This window comes from Anguilla rostrata, chromosome 16, assembly GCF_018555375.3.
Source record: "Anguilla rostrata isolate EN2019 chromosome 16, ASM1855537v3, whole genome shotgun sequence".
Classification (NCBI taxonomy): domain Eukaryota; kingdom Metazoa; phylum Chordata; class Actinopteri; order Anguilliformes; family Anguillidae; genus Anguilla; species Anguilla rostrata.
In genome coordinates this window covers 27,029,265-27,050,775 of record NC_057948.1, presented here as the reverse complement: position 1 = coordinate 27,050,775, position 21,511 = coordinate 27,029,265, and the positions used below count along the sequence as shown (strand labels likewise).

At 41.5% G+C, this 21,511-nt stretch overlaps 2 protein-coding genes across 4 annotated transcripts; one reads left to right on the top strand and one right to left on the bottom strand.

Annotated features, from left to right (window-relative positions):
• Positions 1-12,201: 12,201 nt before the first annotated feature.
• Positions 12,202-15,727, bottom strand: LOC135241993 (arylamine N-acetyltransferase, pineal gland isozyme NAT-10-like). Its single transcript, XM_064312839.1, has 2 exons — positions 14,095-15,727; positions 12,202-13,736 (listed from the first exon to the last, which is right to left on the bottom strand). The coding sequence occupies exon 2, from the start codon at positions 13,725-13,727 to the stop codon at positions 12,855-12,857; it is 873 nt and encodes a 290-aa protein (XP_064168909.1). The 5' UTR covers positions 13,728-13,736; positions 14,095-15,727; the 3' UTR covers positions 12,202-12,854.
• Positions 15,728-17,309: 1,582 nt separating this feature from the next.
• On the top strand, positions 17,310-20,991 carry sdr42e1 (short chain dehydrogenase/reductase family 42E, member 1). Of its 3 annotated transcripts, none has more exons than XM_064312837.1 (3): positions 17,310-17,756; positions 18,305-18,406; positions 19,196-20,991. In XM_064312837.1, the coding sequence occupies exons 2-3, from the start codon at positions 18,336-18,338 to the stop codon at positions 20,316-20,318; spliced, it is 1,194 nt and encodes a 397-aa protein (XP_064168907.1). In that variant the 5' UTR covers positions 17,310-17,756; positions 18,305-18,335; the 3' UTR covers positions 20,319-20,991. The 3 variants fall into 3 exon arrangements, with proteins under 3 accessions (XP_064168907.1, XP_064168906.1, XP_064168908.1); XM_064312836.1 differs by having other exon boundaries at positions 17,311-17,760; XM_064312838.1 differs by lacking the exon at positions 17,310-17,756 and having other exon boundaries at positions 18,301-18,406.
• Positions 20,992-21,511: the final 520 nt, after the last annotated feature.

Sequence of the window (21,511 nt, the reverse complement as noted above, 5' to 3'; positions counted from 1 at the left end):
CCATGGGTATGTAAGGCTGGTGGTTTGGTCTATATTTTTCTGTTTCACTGGTGGTATTGTATTATTTATTTTTATTTGTTTGGTTTTGTTTCTCCTTGTTGCAGTTGGTCATTTTTGGGATAGCACTGTAAATAAAACTTCACATTGGTTTGCACCTGGCTACTGGAGCGTTGGCGTTTCTTTCACCGTTGACCACACCTGGTCCAGTGACACATCCCTACCTGGAGGTGGCGCCAACAGCTTCATGACTCAAACGCTCTCACACACCTGCAGATCATGTTCAAGTTTCAAATACATTCGCAGTCTCTCACGAAAAAGCATGCAGAGTATACACACAGACGTCCACACGTGTGCACATTGGAACGACTCCATTATTTAAACACAGACCACCGGCACAAGCACACACTGAGCTCTGGCCATTCCCCAGTATCACATGCAGAGCAGCCCTGTTTGGAGCAGAGCTTGCATTCAGACTACACTGCTGCTGTCTGATCTTTGGCCTTGGAAGTGTAAAACACCGAATCCCACTGGACCCCAAGAAACCACTTCTGAGCTTCTCGGTCTGAACCCAAGGAGGAGGAGGATCAGGGAAATTGAAAATCTGGATAAGACATGGCATTAATAATGCAGTAAATGCAGAAACATTTATTGAAAGGTCACCAGTGTCATGTGCTATTAAGAGATAGTGGCTAAGTGAGGCAGACTTATAGTTTGGCAGACTTTGAAATAGATACTTAGAATATGATACAAATTTGACATTAATCTTAAGGCCAAGTATCTTAAGGAGCCTTACTCCTGTGCAGTTACTTGCTCATCATAAAAGAAGGTTGTTCAATGTATGACTACAGGGTTTCCAAAATTAAATAATAAAAATGGAAATGGAGGTTACTGCTGAGGGTTTGAATTTTTCAGCTTCTTGGTAAAGAACAACACATTGACCAAAATGCAAGATTAGATTATCAGTTAGTTTATTTATTAAATATTTTTTAAAGAATATTCCAGGTTATGGCATGTGCAGTTGATTGGGTAGAATACAGGCTGGGCCTGATCGAGACAATCCGCATAGATTAAAATATTTCCCATCAAGACAGTGAAACTGCCAGAATGAACACTGTCATTCGCATTTAATACAAACCATTCATCCCTGTGAAATTTCTAATTTTACACACCAGTGACTCAAACAGGTTTCAGACGGCAAGCACAAAGCATTCCATAGCTCTAAAGACACTTCACAACTTTTATCTCATTTATATATATCTGTGTGTGTGTGTGTGTGTGAGAGAGAGAGAGAGAGAGAGAGTGTGTGTGTGTGTGTGACAGAAGTAATACAATTTGAGCAGACTGGCAATAGAATTATTGAAATTCTGCTGTACTCTTTCAGACAGTCTGTTTCACCCTCTCAGCATCAGCCACTATTCAATTTCAGACAGTTGTCCTTTTTTTTTAAACTTGACGAGTTTAAAGCAACGACCAAAGACGAAAGGTCACAGGTGAGCTCTGGGCTCGTATGGCCCATGCCAGCCCTTCTCTAATGTGTTAACAGTCTGGAAAGGCACGGCCTGTCTTCCCCAAGAGCGCTCTCCCAGAGTTCCTCCTTCCCGCCATCCACCGCGCACTGTCAATCGATAGACGGCGCACAGGCAATCAAACACCATTATTTGTGAAGTTCCACTCCAGTTAACATGAGCTGATAAAGGAGGCCGCTATTGATTTGGGAGCCCTCCAGGAGAGCCCAATTTAAGCGACTGATGGGGCATAAAACAAACCCCCTCATTTGAAAAAGGTGGCGGTGAAGAGCGGGAGCTGGTGCAGACTCGAAAATCCGAGCTCTTTCAGGGAAGCTTCCTCCAGATCTCGATGAGAGACACTGCAAGGCTCCCGGGACGATACTCAACAATCACATTTCCCACAAGTGTCATTCCCCCTCTACTGTTAAAATCGTCTATTTATATATGTGCATGTTGAGATCGCTTCAGTCTACCTGACCTTGCTTTCTGAGACACAGACATCATTATTCTGTGCAATGAATTGGTAACAAACTGTTTTTTAAAATACAGTTAACCATTTTATGTAGGTTAGGTATAAATAGGGATTTAAGACAGATTGCATTCCACTTTAGTTTGAAAGTGGTCTTTGCTTGCTAAATTCCTCTTACTGAATTGCGCTACACCTGTGTGTCTATTGTAGGCCCAGCCTAAAGTATCATCACATTATTCCTGCTGTAATTGAAGGCTTTTGTATGAAATGGAATTGAGACTGCTGGATTCCACAGATAAGGACCACTTGGTTTTCCCTCACATAAAAAGGGACTGGTTACTCGTGCCTTATCCCATTATGTGCTCGGTGGAGCACCTCATGCTCATGGGTGGTCCAATCCCGTGGGCTTCCTGTCAGCACATCCTAGGAACCCTGCTCTCTTCCCAAGCTCGCATCCAACACCTGGAGGTGTGTGAAAACCTGACTCGAAAGTACGAACCAGGTGTAAAAATCTGAATCTAGAGATCAGAGGTGTGTCAATATGACTGATGTAAACTCATAGATATGGGCATGTACTGTACATACTTTACTGTTTAACACTTTAAAGAATAGGTTTTCGGAATGGTTTTTTTTTTTCAAAATTATAAGTCAGTGTTTGAGAACTCCGTTGTTTCCAACTACCAGAAGTGATTGTTCGGCGAAGAACATTCTAATCCCATATGTGTGATCTCACACCTTAAAAGGTTAAATCTACAACCTTGCCCTTTTGTCAAGGACTGAATGCAGTCACAGCACTTGTTAGTACATTTTGAAATAACACCTGTCCATGAGCTGTCAAGGATAATGGGGTCAGGTCCAGTCCATCAATGATCCAAAGAGAGCCATCCAGCCAAGGCCAGACTGGTGATGAGCAGGCTACCACAGACCATATTTCGAAACAGAGCTCTGTTATAAACTCAAGCAAAGTCCCAGGGAAATACTAATTCTCTTATTTTTTGTTTGATGGACATTAAACACATTTATTTGTACATTATATTTCAGTACTGCACTATCATCCAGACTTAAAATTATTTTGACATTTTAATCTGTCTGGTTGAAATCAAAGAAATATTGCAAAATATCAGGAGGTGCCAAGCAGCAGGAAGCATTTTAATTGATCCAGCTTTGGACCTAAAAACCTCAAATGGAGTTCAATCACCAGTGAACAACTGGGGAAATGAGAGGCAGGGAGCTGTGGTGCATGGAGGCTGGTGGCTATGTAAACTATGATACACTGCCATGCGCAGACATGAAGAAATCCCACTCCGTGCATGAAACTCAACAAGACAGCACAATGCAGCAACTTATGCACATGCTCATATGAAAGCAGGCCTTTTTGGGGTGGGTGGGTGGCTGTGGGGGACCACTGTGTCCCAGTGATGTATTTCCTCCTCTATAATCTGCACTTGCAGTTTTATTATAAACCACACAAACGTTTCTGTAAATTAGAAAAAAGGGGAAAAGGGGGGTAGGGGGGGTGGGGGGGGCAGGACTGGAGCTGTGGCTGTTATCTCACTTTCCCAGCCCCACGAAAGGCTTTATTTTATTTATAAACTTTGAACTGTTTTCAGATAAAATGCCATTTTTCCCCTGTCATCCTTGATCTTTCATTCCATTCTCTCCTGAGCGGCCCTTTGAGGGGAAACGGCGCTCTCACAATCAGATAGCGCTATCAGCCCGGAGCAGCTGCCGCTGCCGCCGCCGCCGCCACCACCGCCATCGCCGCCACGTGCCACTATGCTCCTTTACCCCGCCTGCACAGCGCAGCCGCCACCAAAACGCTCCCCCCTTTCTCCCACTGCCATTGCACCAGTAAGAAAAGCTGCCAATATTCCCTTACCTGAACTTTCAGACCTGAGGTACATACCTCCTCACACACACACACACACACACACACACATGCGCACGCGCGCACACACAGAGGAAAAAGCACACATTTAATTATTTAAAAATTAAATTATTAAAAATTAAAAAGGTTAATCATCAGCTCTTATTCCAATACTGCATATATGGGGGAAAATGCTATATATACAAACAGTTTGGTTAAAATTACTCCAAATGTTTTATTTTATATTTCTCTTGCTTTTTCTCTGCCTGCTTTGTTTGTGTCCTGAGTAAATCCCGGTGGCAGTTATCTGACGGCGCACACCTGCTATCCCTGTCCAATGCGCCCAGGCTCTGCCTCTCCTCCCAGCTGATAAACACAACAGAAGGGACTGGGACCGCAGCTTTGGGGCGACGGCTCTCTCCCCCCCCCCTCGCCGCCGCCACTGCCACGCGACACCGACGGAATGCCGAGCGCATTCCGATTCAGCGCGGGCGCCGGCCTTTGCCCCGTTCGTTCCCACGCTTATCTGCCTCGGAAAAGGGACGCTTCTTCACCTGCGTCGTCGTGGCGATGCAGTGCAGCCGGAGCAGCGGTCGGCGAGGCAGCAGACGCGTGCAGGAGACCGATGCGGGAAACTGAAAGGGAAAGAGCCCGGCGGGCCTGCCGCACGGCTTATTCAGCTGTCATCCAGTCATATCAGCTCAGCCAGCGTGAAGATGTAGACGCTGTCTGCCGTGGTAAATAGGGGAGACAGTCGATGACATTTTTCAGCATTCACCCCTCATTCACGAAGAGCTGCCAACTCACAGTGCAGATCAGGTGAGATATTTTTGAGAGAGAGAAGCTATTTGGTCATAATTTGCATGAGCAACTAAGCTTAGATGCAGCCGGGCTGTACATTGTGATCATTTTACATAAGTTTCATCATGGAAATAGCCCATTGTGTTTAATAATGCAGGATCAGTGATGTAATGAATGTTAGGCTAATGGTGAAAAGCCTTCTTTAGCAGCAGAAAATTGATGTGTCCTACCGAACTGACACAAGAACAAAATTACATAGAGATTTGGTTGAATGTCCTTCACAAATCCCGGCCACACAGAGAGACAATTTGGTAACCATGTTAGACTGGTCACACACCGCCATAGCCATAGCATGTCCTCCACAGTGTTCTCCTTAGTTTCTGTCAGCACAGCGGCAGGTGGTGTAGAGAGGAGGAGGAGAAAAGACGGGAGTCTGGCCAGGCGGAGGAAAGCAAAGGATGGCAACATCCACCCCGGCTTGCTGGCACTGCCAGCGCTTCCCAGTGCCCGGCTCCCCTCCCCTCCCCTCCCCTCCCGTCCCCTCCTTTATCCTGCACGCCTGGCATATTCAGATAGGGAAGCCCTCATTACAGCTCAATCCAACCTCAGCAAACACACAAACAGATTAGCCGCTTAAGACTCTCCCAATCCCCCTCTCCCTCGCCATTCGGCGGTGCTATCAGCGCCCCGCACACCCCAAAGATATGAGCCGGGGGCCCGGCTTAGTTCACCCACAGACTCCTTCCTCCGCCAGCTCCTCCAAAATCCGCCCGCGGAGGGGCCCTGTGTCACAGCTGCCCCTAATACAATTAAAAGTCATTTGCAGAATGCACTGGCTTACCGGATCAGGGGGGAAAATATTCCACATGGCCTAAGAGGAGGGGAGGGAGGCGCTGGAGGTGAGGAAAAGAACCTTGCTGTTTGAGTACCGAAAAAAGTGCACACAAACCCACATGTTGTGGCGACCACAGCTGAGTTTATCTAATAGTTTTGCATGCGAACTTTGTGATTGTATCAATAACGTCAGATCATATTACTGAATGAAGGCGTTTATACTGGAATAAAGATATTGCAATTAAAAGACAGGGTCGAAAAGGTTTCGGGTGAAAAATGCCACATCTACAAGGAGAGCAGGGTAATAAATCAGGGCTCAGGGTACTCAGTGCATGCAAATGACTCTTTCCCCATAAGACTGCTACACCTCATCAAGGGGCACAGACATACACCCCCTCATATACTCTGCTTTCCTGTGTACTTCTTTCTCAAAGCCTGCGAGCCTCAAAGTTGGAGCTGGTTTGAGCTTCAAAGAAAACTGAAATGATATTCGTATCCAGGTAATGTTTCAATGTGTTTCCACTCAAAATTCTCCCACTAAACATTTAGGGCAATATTAAAGTTTTTAGTGTCTTATATCCTGGTTATTGATTTTCCTGGTTTTTTTTTTTTTTTTTTTCAGGGAGGACGCACATTATGACAGAAGAATCATTGCTGAATGGTGATGGGTGGCTTTCATCATGAACAAGAGGACAAGAGCATGACAGGAGGAAGCACACAGCAAACACTAACGGCGAGGGTACCGACGTGGGGTGTATCCTATCTGAAGAAGCATGGAGCACAGTGAATGGAGCGTCTCACATCTAACCTCTTTATGATGTCACATTATACCTGGGAAGGTATTTGTCTTAAAAGGAATTGTTTTTAAAATATCTGTTTTTTCCCAGTAGTGACGGGCATCGCGGTCTGGTACTGAAGCTGTTGCCAACAGTGTCATAAGTCAGAAGTTAATTAGCCATTGTGTTGCCTAGACAGGGTGGGTTCCAGTCAACATGTTTAGTCCCTGTCCACCTGAAATTGAGCAAACAAAACAAACGTTTGACTTTTTTTTTTTAATTTAAGATTGGAATTGGAGGGGAAATAGGCCTAATGGACTCACAACTTAAAAACATAATTAACTCAGAAGAGCAGATCTGTAGATTGAGATAAAGCGTGGAGCTGGATAGGCACCTCCCATTCTCAGGCTGTCCCAGGTGTCCTTGTGCGCACAGCAAACACAACCTGCTGTCTCCTGGGCGTGTCTGTCCAGGCACAGGTATGGTAATTAAACTCACGGCTAAGCACAAAACGGCTTGTCTGCTCTCGGCACTGACCCCGAATGCGCATATGGTCGGTTTTTTTTGGGGGGGGGGGGAACAAATGGGTAGAAAAATGAAATACACAAGCGCAGCTGGTACAGATGAGAGCCAAACTCCCAGCTCATCCAGGAGAGCAGCCAGCCGAGCCCAGAACCGAGAGCTGGAGAGCATGGGGGATTGTTCATTTTCTCTCTCGGCTCTGCGTGTGCGTGCACGCACATGCTCGGTGTGCATCCTCACCATCTGGGACTTCTGTTGGACGGCATGTCCCTGGTGAATCTGCTGCTGCAGGGGTCAAAGTGACAGTTGGGATCCTTGAACCAGTCATCAAACCCTGCACTGGAGAGGGGAAGTGGCCGGTGGTGAATGTCCAAGGGAGAAGATTCAAATAAAAAAGTAGCGCACGTAAGATTTCTGATCACCCTCATAACTGTCCTCCCCAACATCACCTTCACCATTATTGTCATCCTCACCATCACCACCTTCATCTTCACTGCAACCGCCAGGGAGCATTAAAAAAACTGCTGTCACCATGCAATGTTGCTGAATATCTTGCTGATGTAGCCCATCTCCCTTTAGAATGTGACTCAATATCCCTTGGGCCTCGTGGGCCACAGGGACAGGATCTATGAAGGGATTCATCTGGGAGTAAAGGCAAGGATACTGAACTCTGGGGAGGACAATTCCTCTTCCTCAGCACCAAGGACAAAATGTATATTATATATATTCCAATATATTCCAGAGCGCTACAGTGCATATATGCATGCCTAATCCACTGTGAACTTTATTGCAGAAAAAACTTTGAGCGTAACATAAATGTGCAAATTATCGGTTTAGTAGTAAAAAATGTGAAGACAGATAAACTTTTGCATAAACTCATGTCATTACCGTTTTTAAAGAACTAGGAGTAATGACTTTTTAAAACTGTGATCATTCTTTTAAAGAGCAAGCAGAGCATGTTATTTAAAAATTGGTAGACAAGCATTCTTGTCATATTCTACCAGTAAGCTATAATGCAGTTCAAATTGCACATTTTTAAGCATTTAAAAATCGGGAAGTTAAGATTAAGAAGAGAATGTTGCCACCTTATAATGTAAGTACAAGTTTTACTGTGTGCATTAACAAGCGACAGGGTATACACATCACTTAACCTATCAAGCAGTCTGGCTGTTTGTTTATACTTATTGTGCTTCTGTTGTTCGTTGTGGTATATAGGCATCTGGATGAATCAAACAAACTTCAGTAATCTCATCTCCTGTCTCAGTCTAGTGTGGTTGTGCCTTACAGTAAATCTGCCATTTTGCTGCCATTCTCTTTTTAAACTGTACTCTTGCGGTTAGGTAGGGCTGTTGCGGACAGCACAGGAAAAAGAAACAGTCGTTGTGACATTTTGTTGATTAGTACCAGTTTTTCACTGGCAGCTCAATCCATACAACACCTGCCACTCAGTGTAATTACGGTGAAGTTGTTTTACCAAATGTAGGTGATTGAAAAAGAAATGATTATAGCTTGTAAGCACTTGATGCATATGCCTTATGATTAATATATGATTTCAGGATGCCAGCACTCAGCTTCAGCTATAGGTGTAGCAACTGTAGAAAAGATTAAATGCCACTTACTGGATCTCAGTGTACACCTGCATTCATTTGTTCTAGGGCAAAAGCTACATTTCAGTCCCATTAGCAATGTCACCTTGGGTAAATTAGTTACATTTAAAAACTCAACAGTTAAGCATAAAACAAGACCCATTAGCACTTAGCATACTTAACATGCTCATATATGCATTGTCATTTTCAAAGCATTTTGTTCATCATAATGAAAATCTGCCAACTCTGGTGGCACCCTAGTGAGTTTCATTACAGTAGAGTGCTTATCTCATATTTAATCTAGTATATCCATTATTATTTAAAAATGTGATTCATGAAAGCAAAAACAGCAGAAGACTCTTTAGTAGCCAACCATCTTTGATTATTCGAGTGCTGATTTGTGATCAGTTTTTGTATCAGTGTTGCTGGATTGCAATGCAACACCAGTAGTCTATTGATAGTAAAGGAACTTGCACACTGACCTTCCATCCCCAGACATAGTATCTTACTGCTGCCAGTTTGCTTTGGTACGAATTGGGTCACAGATTTCACTCAGCCAGTTTTAAAAGAGGCATCAAGATTTTCATCATCAACATGGTATAAATTATGGTACAGATTAGGAGGAGAAACAACCTTGCAACACAAACATTTCAAATTATTTTTGAGAAAAATGTGAACAACTACTTTCAGTGTTAGCTAAAAATAGAAAATAGGAAAATTTAAATTATTCTTCAGCTCTAATTTCAGGATTGATTTAGAAAATTTAACTGACAAGCATTACACAACAGTATTTAACCCATTAAATATTTGAAGCTATTTGTGGGGAAAAGGAAAATTAAGAAATGTAATATGCAAGAACTCTCCAAGCATTTAGTGCATAAACTCATAGAAATCAACCCCAATTGGTATGGCACACCGTGGTATACATTAAATTGGATCATTAAACAGAATCATAAAATGTGTGGAAATTAGGCACTTCTGGACCACTTACAAAAATTTAGAATCAAGGTGCTGAACTGAATTTAAGGAGGCCTGTATGTCCAGTATGTTTTTTAGTCAACCTCTGCCCTCACTGACGCAATCATGTCACCCATTAACTCACAGTATTGTGCACTTTTGCCATAAATTTAATTAACTGTGCTCTGCTTTTCATTTGCAAATACATTTATAATGCAAATGCTGGAAATGTGGATACATATGGTTAAGTAACAAATCCAACCACTTAAGACAATGGAAAAGGTAGGTAGGGAAACTAGCATTCATCATCAGCTCTTAACTAGAATGATCAGTATGGATATTTGTACAGAGCTTATGGCTGCAAGTAAATAAACCAATGTATGTCATGAAGCCAGTGAGTCTGACATACTGTATCACAACCTGCAAAGCTGTTCATTCTGTCAGGAAAAAGAACAACAAATATATTACATGGGGTTACTACAAGTAAAAAGGAGAAGGAGGCCTGCCTCATGCCAAAAATTCTGATTAGTGCACATTCTAAGATCTTTGAGTGATTGAAGACTGATGTACAGTGAATATCATCTGTGTACATCTAATCTCCTCTTAAGGATGCTGATACAAAGCTCTAGGTATCGAGCACAGGACTTCAAGGTTTACACATCACACATGTGAGATTAATAATTGATTAAGTCTTATTTGCTTAAATATTAATTAGAAAAGACAGTGCCTTATGCCAGATCTCATTTGCATAGCAAATTATTCAAATTCTCAAATTAGGTCTAATTATCATATTATGATAGTGTATTATCCCTATTACCATAATGAGTCTTCTTCCCACTATCATCCAAGCGCATTGCAGCTTAGCAAGCAATGTTCCCTCTAATTTTATTCAGGGCCGAGCCAGGAGAGCCAATCTCTCAGAGTGCAAATTTAGCCACTGTGAGAAACTTGCGCATAAATGTTCAGCGCAAACTGCTAGCAGGCTATAAAACTCGAAATTGTTAGCGTTGAACTTGTGGAGGGTTTTGTTCCAGGGATAAAAATTGTACAGTATTTATACATGTATTTTTTCATCTCATTAGGGAGGGCACATTTGTTAAGACTATACCAAGGTTTATCAGCAGGAATCTCAGGACAGAGAATTTTCTATAAACGGAAGGGTCCTGATTCTTGATTCACACACTCCTAAAGTGTTTTTTATCAAATTTCCTGTCAGCGATATCTATACCACCAATATAGAGTTTGGGGATTACACCTTTCAGCCACCTATATTGTAAAGGGGCTTTCACCAAATTAAGTAAGTTGACAGAGATGCCACTGATGATTCAATACTGATATTTATCCCAGAAATTAGCTAAATGTTCTGGTAAGTAAGCTGATAACCACTTTTATCCATGAAGTCTATAACAAAAACAAAACCCTATTTTTAAAAAGACCTGTTTCTATACAACACATGTTGATTGCTCCACACTATGCACGTGTGGGGGGAAAGCTGTGTTTGAAGGCCATCTTCCAAGATTCATGGGCTTGGTTATTAATAATTTTCAACTTAAATGGGTAGTTGAGAGCATTTAAAGTTACAGGCAAGAAAGAAACTGAGGCCGCCACATTCTTCAAACTACAGGATGGGGATGCAAAACCAGGGAGAATTTGAGAGGCAGTGTTTAATTGATTTTAAAAATTATGCGTACCAAAGTTAAAGCCTAAGGAATTAATTTATAATAATGGTTTTTCTTTTTGCATATTCGATCCTGTTTTTACTGAATAAGAGTGAGTCGGAAGAATTGCATATTTTGGGGTCAAGTCCTTTAGAGAGCAAGATAAGTCCCTGTAAAGTGAGATCCCTTTGTAGCCAGCTTTCAAATATATTTTTCACTTTCTGGATCTTTGAATTGAAGTTTAAAAACAAAAAAGCATAATCTTTAAGATATAGGCCTAAGTGAGTTTCCTGTAACAAATAAACATCCCTTTTAAGTGTCTGGCAAAATAAAAAGAGCGCTTGTCTTTTCTTTGTCGCGTATCTCCAGTACGTTTAGTGAGAAACAACAAAGACTGAACAAAGACATAAACAAAAACAACACTAAATAGCAATAGCCCCTGGTAGTATCAATAATAGACCGCACTGCCTTCAAGTTCACGTAGTAATAACAAGAGCTAAATCGCCGTTAAGCTTGTTGTCGATTGGGAAAGTACAAAGTAGTGCACAACTAAGAAATATAACAAGCCCTTTTAACATAACAACTTAGAAGTATCAGCCACTTCCTCAAATAAACGCTATAAATATATTACATCCATTAATTTAAATCACATTATTGCAAAGAGAGAACGATACCTTTTCGCTTCAGGCATTTCCATTGATAGACAGGAGCTAAGGTCACATTTTAACAGAAATAACTGAGGAGATACTGCCCTCTAGTGGTACTTTTGTTAAATATCGAAATGTTTGGGGGGCAGCCTAAATCTATAACCGTATCGTCCACTGCGTTCACGAGTAAGCTCCGTTTATGACAGTTAAAAGAAAACAGATTCTACTGTCAGCATGCTTCATGGGAGGGCATCTATTGAGATTCTCGTGTCATCAATGAAAGCTAATGGGCCAATGAAACTCGCTTGCTTCCCATCTTTCTTTTCTTGTTCAAGAAGGGGCCCTAATTTGACTCTTGTGTCTTTGATGTACAATATATGTGCCAATATAATTTGATATTGGCTAGCCTCATTGTTTGTGTTGTTTGAACACGGTGTTAAGTATATAGGAATACCCCCCTTTTCGTAATAAATTATATAAAGTATGTGAATTAATAAGACAGTTCTGATATGGGTTGACAGGAAAAGCATGTACTGATGAATAATTAGTCAGACCTATGAAAATGAAATAATAATAAATGAAATGCTTTTTTATTTTATTCATTTTAATGACAAATCCAATATTACAGCAAAGGCTGTGCAGGCAAATACTGACTGGTGTAAGAAGAGCCTGTCTTCTGCTTATATATTAATAAAGAACACCTGAGAAAAGGAAAGGATCGTCTCCTCTCTTTCATTACAATTAATCCTGTTTTACAGGTTCTTTATCTGTTGCAGATCTCCCTTACCGTGACTTGCCACATATCGATAACTAAACAGTATGACATATTTCAGCTCAAACAAAGCTTAATCATTAATCAACAAATCACTTATTTTTCTAATAATTAATCTAAACTAATGAATGATTAATTGTCATTTAACATTATTTCTGATTTCTCCTAAAAAGTTTCCCATTCTCCAGCGCCCTACCCCACCCTTCACATCTTCCTCCCACCCACCTCACCCCACCATGGATATTCTAACAGTCCTTAATCTGGTCCGCTGGTCGTTCAGGTGCCCTCGTCCACAAATCACAATGCAGGAAGGCTGTCTTAGATTTCCAGCGATTGTACATCTCACACAAAGCTCTGTGCACGAACTGTCCATGTGGATGATTAATCTTCCATTGAAATAAGAGTTGATATGTAACAGTACAAGTACATTTTGCTGGAACCAGATGTGGTTATTGGACTACTGATTGTAGAAGGGCTTCGTGTCTTTGGGAGTATGTTTATTCTTTAATGACAGGGAAAATACTTCCTTTAATATTTCATCTATTTCATCATCAGCTACATTCTTCATATCATAAAGATCAACCCCTTCCTGGTAGTCATAGGTAACCTCGCTATATGTCGAGCCAATGAGTGCCTTAAATCCAGTGGGTGTCTGCAGGGAGCAGATAGACTTGTTAGTGAATAGAGACTCTGGTGAGGTCTGAAGGAATTTAATAGCATCCCGGAAGTGGTCAATGCCCCGTGGTGTTAGAGTGAAGGAGTATATTGGTGCAGTCAAGCGCTTGTTTATGAGACTCGAATTGGCAAAGCTCTCGTTTGGAATTAAGGGCTTTCTTCCACTTTTCTCCAAGATCCACACTCCACCTTTCTCCACAAAGCGGAAGACGCCAGGGAGCTGTGGGTGATCTTTCCCTGAGACAAGTTCCATGGGGTGGTGTATTTGACCCGAAACCCCAAAGCTCACGTCTGCAATGTATGCTTTTCCATCGATGAGGACCTTGTTAATTAAATGAGTTTCCGGTTGGTCAAATTCATTTTTGGGACAGTTGAACACTCTTGCCCCCAGGGTTGTGTAGGTGTAGCCCATCTCTTTCAGTGCCCAGGCAAAGAGCTGGTTGTTTTCACAACACCACCCCCCGCGATTATTCTTCACAATCTTAGTGTAGGCAGGCTCCAGGTCAGCACTGATCCACTCTCCACAGTGAACGCTGAGGTTCTCAAAAGGGACTGAGAGGACATGTTGCATGTGGACATCCTTTAGGGTTTCCAGATCTGCTTTTTCAAAAGGACCATTGAAACCGATCCTCTCAAAGTAGTCCTCCAGATTCATGTTGCCCTACTAAAGAAGAATTCTGAATTTGCATCCGCAAAATTTCACAGGATGGGAAATAAGCTACCAAAGTATAAAAGTCTGAATACATAAAAATAGGGATAATGATACATTTCAACATCCATACACTTCAAATTAACATAAAATCAATTATATTGAATGAAATTGATTGTACTGCATGAGCTTTTTCATCAGAATCGTTATGAATGACGAAAAATAGGCTAGTACAAAAATAAGACCCAGATTGAAGAACAAAAAAAAACAGAATTATCCTTTCAGTATATAGCTAAAATAACAGATTTCACTCTGCTTATATGTATGGAGGGCACTGTATAAGACAAGCATTCAAGCAGTTTTGTAAGCTTACCAGTTTTACAGTTTCACGTTCCACAGGTCTGTTCTAACAAATGAGACGAGTTCTAGAAAATATATGAGAAAGTAAGGGGTGGGGCTGGGTGTCCATTTGCAACTGTTCCAAAGGTTGTGTTTGTGTAATGATTATATGAACTGCTCAGGCCATTTCCACTGGAGACATATTTAAGTAGATTTTTGAACCCAGAATGTGTTACAAGTTTATTTACAATATTTTTGTTACAGCATAACTATTTTAAACAGTAGACCAACACGTTTGGCAAATTGCTGTTCTTGGAATAAATTTTAATGGTAAAGTTGGGGCATTACAACATTGAATCTTATGTGAATTGGAAATGCTATCAGGATTCTTTGTTAGGTTTATGCTACAGATGATGTGCCTTTCACAACTGCTTCAGAATAATTTGACATCTCTTTGATATCACAGTCATGTGCCAGCTGAGAAACAACACCTGTTTGTAGGCTACTCTGCTGAATGAAACTGTAATATTGCAGTAATACAAGATAATGGGACCTGGATTGGTTAAATTTTGAACTTTGTCCTCATGTTACGAGCATTTACCATAAAAGGATGAATGTTCTCGACCAGCCAATAGCAATGGGATCTCAGCTCAAGTTCAAATGGATGTAATCAGTCTTATTGTTTTTTCATGCAAGTAGGCTATAATCTTCTTGATGTCCTGCAAAACGGGCATATAGACCATGGCCTGTACGTTGTTAGGTGTTTCCCTGCTTTTCAGTGCAGTACTGAGCATTCTGGTGGGAGTGTGCTGTACACTTTTTGCAGACAAAAACCTATCAAGTGTATCTCATGGTGTCTGACAGGTCCTTGAATAAGGGTAATACTTCTCTCCTTAATGCAGCAGACATCAGTATCATAAGTATTATGAAATTAGGGTTGCCAACAATCCCATGTTAACCATGAAATCCCATAATGTGTTGTGCATTACCTGCTGATGCTACTAACAACCATAAATTACTGTGACACACACTGAAAAACCAAATCGCAGCAGTTCAATGTCATGGTTCGTGTGAAAATGATGAAACAAGTGATTCTCATTTGCAATCATTACTCACTGCATTCATTTACCATTAACACAGGATCACTGCAGAACATTGTAAATGATCTGCCAGCTAAGGCAAAGCATAGTTTCCAAACCAGTTTGTAATAATTTAACCAGACCAAATTGACCACTATATTTTAATATGTCTGGAACTGTTGTCTCTTACCTATGTGATATTTAAACTTGATGTTTTAATTTTCTGCAAAGGTATCAGCAATTTGCCAGTTAGGGTTACAGAATTTGTTTTTGGATAATTGCAGTCCCCACTCCATCCCTAACATACAACACTTTAGGACAGCAGGTGCAGGGAGCCTCTTTCACTCTTCAGTCCACCAACTACGCTATGCTGTATTGTATTAGTGCAGGCAAAGTACAGCATGTACAGAGATGTGGGTAGACTACAGGCAAGCCTGAAGAAAAGCCCTCAAATGAGACCGCACAACTCAGCCATCTGAAATGTTCTCGCAGGGCCAAGCATGATGCTCTTGGGACAGTTGGCTGTAGACAGCAATGATATATTTGAAATTTTGCATGCCTTATTTCTTCTTTTTAATGTCAGTGACATACAGCCGACTCGTTTCGCTGCATGAGCTACGCCCTCCCCCCTCCCTCCTGAGGCGTGCTGAGCAGGGAGGACAGTGCCTGCCTGAACTTAGGAGGACAATCATGTGCGAAGTAACCAAATATTTTAAGTTTTTCAAAATTGGTAATATTTGCCTGTTGTTATGCATTGTTTATTCAAGAACATGTCCTCTGCCCTAACCAAGACTGCAAAGTTATAAACATTTATTCGATTAATGTTACTTAGCATTTAGCAAGCATCAGCATTCACACGTTCACCCAGCTAACATTAGCTTAGATAGTTAATGAAAACGTTAACTTTTCACTTTTGACAGAGATGAGTAAAAAAGATGGCTAGAGAAGGACGAGGGAGAAACTGCACACAGATAAGTTGGCATAACATTATTAGTATAGTAACAGTTACAATCAACAGTTCAACTTTAATTCAAATTGATGAAGATCATTGTGTTTAGAAATGAGGGCATTTTGGATATCAGGCACCAATGACTTTAAAGCGTTAATTTATGTTTAGAATTTGTGATTATATAGTGGGTAGCACTGTCGCCTCACAGCAAAAAAAGTCTAATCCTACCTGGGCCTTTCTGTGTGGAGTTTGCATGTCCTCCCCATGTCCACGTGGGTTTCCTCCCACAATCCAAAGACATGCAGGTAGGCTAATTGGAGACTCTAAATTGTCCATAGGTATGAGTGTGTGAGTGAATGGTGTGTGCGCCCTGCGATAGATTGGCAGCCTGTCGAGGGTATATCCCTGCCTCTCGCCCCAATGCACGCTGGGATAGGCTCCAGCACACGCCTTGATCCTGCCCAGGATAAGCAGGTATAGATAGGCTAATGGATGGATGGATTATTCTCCAAATCATTCTAATAGTATAAAGGTTCGTCTGTAGCGGAGACTAGTTGCACAAATTGTTTAAATTTGGGCTCCTTCTGCATTCTGCTCATTCTCTCGGTCGCTGGTACAAACTGACACAAAAAGTGCCATACAGACTTCAATTTCATCCGGAGACATGGCCAAAGAAAACACAAAATATATAAAGTGCCCAAACACAAAATGCGACAGTACAAAGAACCCCTGACTCCTCTCTGACCTCCCACCCTACAAAGATAAATAAAGCAACACAATTACCGAGGGGAACTAACCGAATTTATTTAGGTTATATTCAACATCATGGAGTTCTGATCACACAATAAGCATTGATATCTCACAGAACCCGCGCAGCATCTTCACAACTGTACCGAACTAAAGTTGTCACGCCAACAGCTGACCAAACAAAATATTTTCCATAAAACATATGGATTTATAAATCTCCGCTTTGTGGACACGGTCGTAATAGGTGATCTTCTTGTGGTACAAGTGCTGTGTATAGGGGCATCAGACTCTGTTGTAATGAACAGAAAATTACATTAGAAACACTTCGTTTGAAAGCTATTAATACCGTCATGTGTATTCAAAAAACAATAGCCCGTAGCAAGCAGTCCTGTTATTTACCCATTTTGTCGCCTATCCTGTTTTCATGCAACTATTCATAAATCTATTGTAAATTTTTTAAGTTAAAAACATCGATGACAGGAACCTACCTTATTGAGATATGTTTGCGTCTCGAGTGCTTTGCTCAACTCCTTCTGGCTCTGCACAAGTGTGGCGACCGCGGAATCTGCAAAAGAGTGATTGTTTGTATTTTTAAAATCTATTTAGTTTCGAATTAACATATTAGCTAATCCATTTTGTATGAACACTGATTTCAATTACGAATATTGTTGAAACAGCGTACCGCTTAAGTTGTTCATGGTGTTTAAACGCAATAATATATCTTTCATTTCGTCGCTTTTGAGTTTGCCCGCCATTGAAAGGATGAAGAGTTGAACGCTAAGTGCGTATTTTAACGACCTTCTGTTGAACTATATGTGCGGAAATATCGTAAGTTTTTGAAGAATACCAATGCCTACTCCACAGGAAGTAACTATTGAGACAGAATACTGTATTTTGTACTTCGCCCGTTGCTACGGGAAGGTAGGTCGCGGGAAATATTATACTCGAATAAAATCCATTCCTCGTGTTATTATATTATTATACTTCTTATGTGGGAGGGCTCAGTCAGTTCGTAACTTCGATAAATTGCTTACTGTCCGACTAAGTTATCCGTTTATTCTTAAAAATGCAAACACAGCGGTTAGCCTGGTGAAAATGACTGTTAACGATACACCAATGACTGACCTGAAAGGAAGACATGATTTAGAAATCTGTACCTTCGTCGACCCAACTAGGCACTAAAACGTGTATTCCCCTATCAACAGAAATGCAACAAGGAGGGTTTATGTTATTGCATGGCGCACCAATATTTTAAAGAAGATAAACTCAATATAGACATCAAATTTAAATTGCCAAACGAGGAAAGCCACTGAACTATCCGAGGTTAAATGAGAAATAACTATTTTTGTCTGATGATCTGACTAGTGGTTCAAAATATTGCTTCTGCAGTTAAAATGTATATGATTCTTTAATGTTACCTGAATACCTGTTTTGTGTTACACAAACACTTTCCTTTTCCTGTTAGGTAGTGTGACACCTGACACCTCTTTCTATACATCAATGGAAGAGCAGGACTGCACATTGGCTAACACATACCTGATCACAGGTGGTGGAGGTTATTTTGGCTACCGGTAAGATCTTTGGTTACAGCTCTTTTAATTGTGTTCCACTGCCCAGACCTGTAAATGCTGCGCAGATTTCTGGTCATGTTGTTTTTAAAGCAATGCAAGTTCTTATTTACTGTGCCACCCAGGTGCATTCTTACAGCTGGGTCTGGACTAGTGTTGGCTGGTGGGTGTGGAAAAAGGGGAGAACCAAATTATTTGTGTCCAATAATTGCAAGGGGGAGAGATCGAGACCCCCACCCCCCGGATATATTTTTTGTTAACAACACCCCTAAAATAACACCTAAAAGTTGCTAAAATTGTTGATGATGTCTTAGATGGAAGAAACAATGAAAGATATGGCTAATTGTGATTGAAATCAAACAGAATAGTACTCGTAAACTGTCAAATTGTAACACTATTAAACCTTTGATTTTAAAACCGGTGCACAGGAATGGGTCCACATTGGTTTCTGCAACTTTGGCAATAGAAGCAAGTAGTGATGTGTTTTCCATATCATAGCGTTCAGTGGTCAGTACCTATACATGCTCTATGGTCAGTACACATCGCCTTAGTGGCTAATGGTAGAGATGGAAGACTTTGAACATTTTTGCCAGTGTAATTGCAAAACCTGCGTCAGTGTAAGTTAGCAGCTAACTAGCTAGCTGCGAACTTGCTCAATGATAAAGCCACTTTCAATTTGGTTCTATTCAAATCACGGAAACTATGTCAGCACTGCTGGGCTTGAATTGGTGCGGATTAAGTTTTGGTGCAGATTCAGATACCTAACAGCAGTTTTCTTTATCTTGTCTATAGCCTTGCATGTGCACTCCAAAGAAAGGGGGCCAGAGTCATTCTGTTTGATGTACGACCACCGGACCAGGTGATGCTTGGAGGTATGGTGTTCAAGAAGGGGGACATCCGTGAGTATGCGCAGGTGGAGGAGGCGACAAAAGGAGTGGGCTGCGTCTTCCACGTCGCCTCCTACGGCATGTCTGGGAGGGAGCAACTCGACCGGCGTCTGATCGAGGAGGTGAACGTTGGGGGGACGGAGCACGTGATCGCGGCTTGCGTAGCGAATGGGGTGCCCAGGCTGGTCTACACGAGCACCTTTAACGTTGTTTTCGGCGGCCAGGTGATAAAGAACGGCGATGAGAGCCTCCCGTACCTGCCACTTGACCTCCACCCTGACCACTACTCCAAGACCAAGTCACAGGCTGAGATGGCTGTGCTGAAGGCTAACGATGCCTCGTTGCACAATGGGTCGGGTGTCTTAAGAACCTGCGCACTGCGTCCGGCAGGCATTTACGGACCTGGAGAACAAAGGCACCTGCCAAGGATCGTGGGCTATATCGAGAAGGGGATTTTTAAGTTTGTGTACGGAGAGGCCAGCAGCCTGGTCGAGTTTGTCCATGTGGATAACCTGGTCTCTGCACACGAGCTAGCAGCCGTAGCCCTGGGTCCTGAGAAGCAGCACCGGGCTGCTGGGAAGGCCTACTTCATATCGGATGGCAGGCCAGTCAACAACTTTGAGTTCTTCAGGCCGCTCGTGGAGGGCCTGGGTTACTCCTTCCCGAAAGTGCGCTTGCCCATTTCCCTGATTTACTTCTTTGCATTTCTCACCGAGATGGTTCACAGGATTGTAGGCCACATCTATAACTTCCAGCCTCTGCTCACACGCACTGAGGTCTATAAGACAGGAGTAACACACTACTTCAGCTTAGAAAAAGCCAAGGAAGACTTAGGATATGAACCCCAGGAATACAACCTAGATGAAGTTGTTCAGTGGTTTAAAGATAAAGGCCATGGGAGGAAACCCCCTGGCCCCTCCTATAAATCATTTATTATGGATACTTTACTAATAATTGCATTTGTTGCTGTGATACTCTCTTGCCTTCCAGTAGTTGGCACGTCATCTCCCGATATACCAAGAAAATGATTTACAAATTTTCAACATTGTAAATTTACAATGGCATGTTTGCTGTACAGCAGTAAACAGTTGTTCTACAATTATAGTGCCTTTAGGAAGTTTTCATTCTCCATGGATTATTTCTAATTTTTTACTGTTGAAAATTCAAATTAACATATATTTAAATTAGATTTTTTCTCCTCCTTTATAAGTAACTCTATAATGTCAAAATGAAATGAAATATTGAGATGTAGACTATTCCGAATTATATAACATGAAAAAGACTGGCTTAGAACTGCCTGTGTTTTGGTTTTTACTTTGTTCCTCATTAGGCTATTTCATGCCCCAATGCTAACTACTGGATGTAGGGCCTCAGCATTTCTGCTAGTCAGTGACAATGAGGTCAGGATATTATTCCATAGATCTCACAATCTCCCTCTGTTTCACACATCCAATTTGATGTATGTATCAAATGTGACTAAAATTCAGAATTTCAGCTCCTGCAGTGGTAGTGGCACAGAGTAGTAGTCACAATGGCACTGCTTCAAGCCTGTTGGATTCAGCCCAGTCCAAAAGGGACCAGCTGTTTTGTAAGAAAACACTGTTGTGGAAGATAATGTTTAACATTAACTATGTTCTAATGTTTACATGTTTTATTTTGTCCATGTTAAAGGATTTATTAAAATATTGTTTTAATGGTCAATGTTTACATATTTCACTTTTTTGGAGTTGAATTCATACCATACCTTGGAATTGACACCAAGGTTGTGGGGGATGCTGGAGCCTATCCCACCATGCATTGGGCGAGAGGCAGGAATACACCCTGGACAGGTCGCCAATCTATTGCGGGGCACACACCATACACTCACCGTTCACTCACACTCATGCCTATTTGGAGTCCCCAATTAGCCTACCAATGTTTTCAGACTATGGGAGGAAACCAGGGGGAGAACTTGCACGCAGAAAAGCCCTGGCCAGGATTCAAACCCAGGACCTTGCTGTGAGGCAACACTGCTACCCACAGCACCTGAAACAATTTTGCTTATACGAAACTAAAATAATAAATAGTTACCAAATGATAATATTTAATAAATGTTTACCTCGTTGCAGTTTCCTTTCAATGTAAGGATTGAATATAATAATATTCAGCAGCACAGTCATTTCATGCATATCAAGTCACAACTAATTTTAATATTTTGATCTTTAATCATCGACTGCTCAAT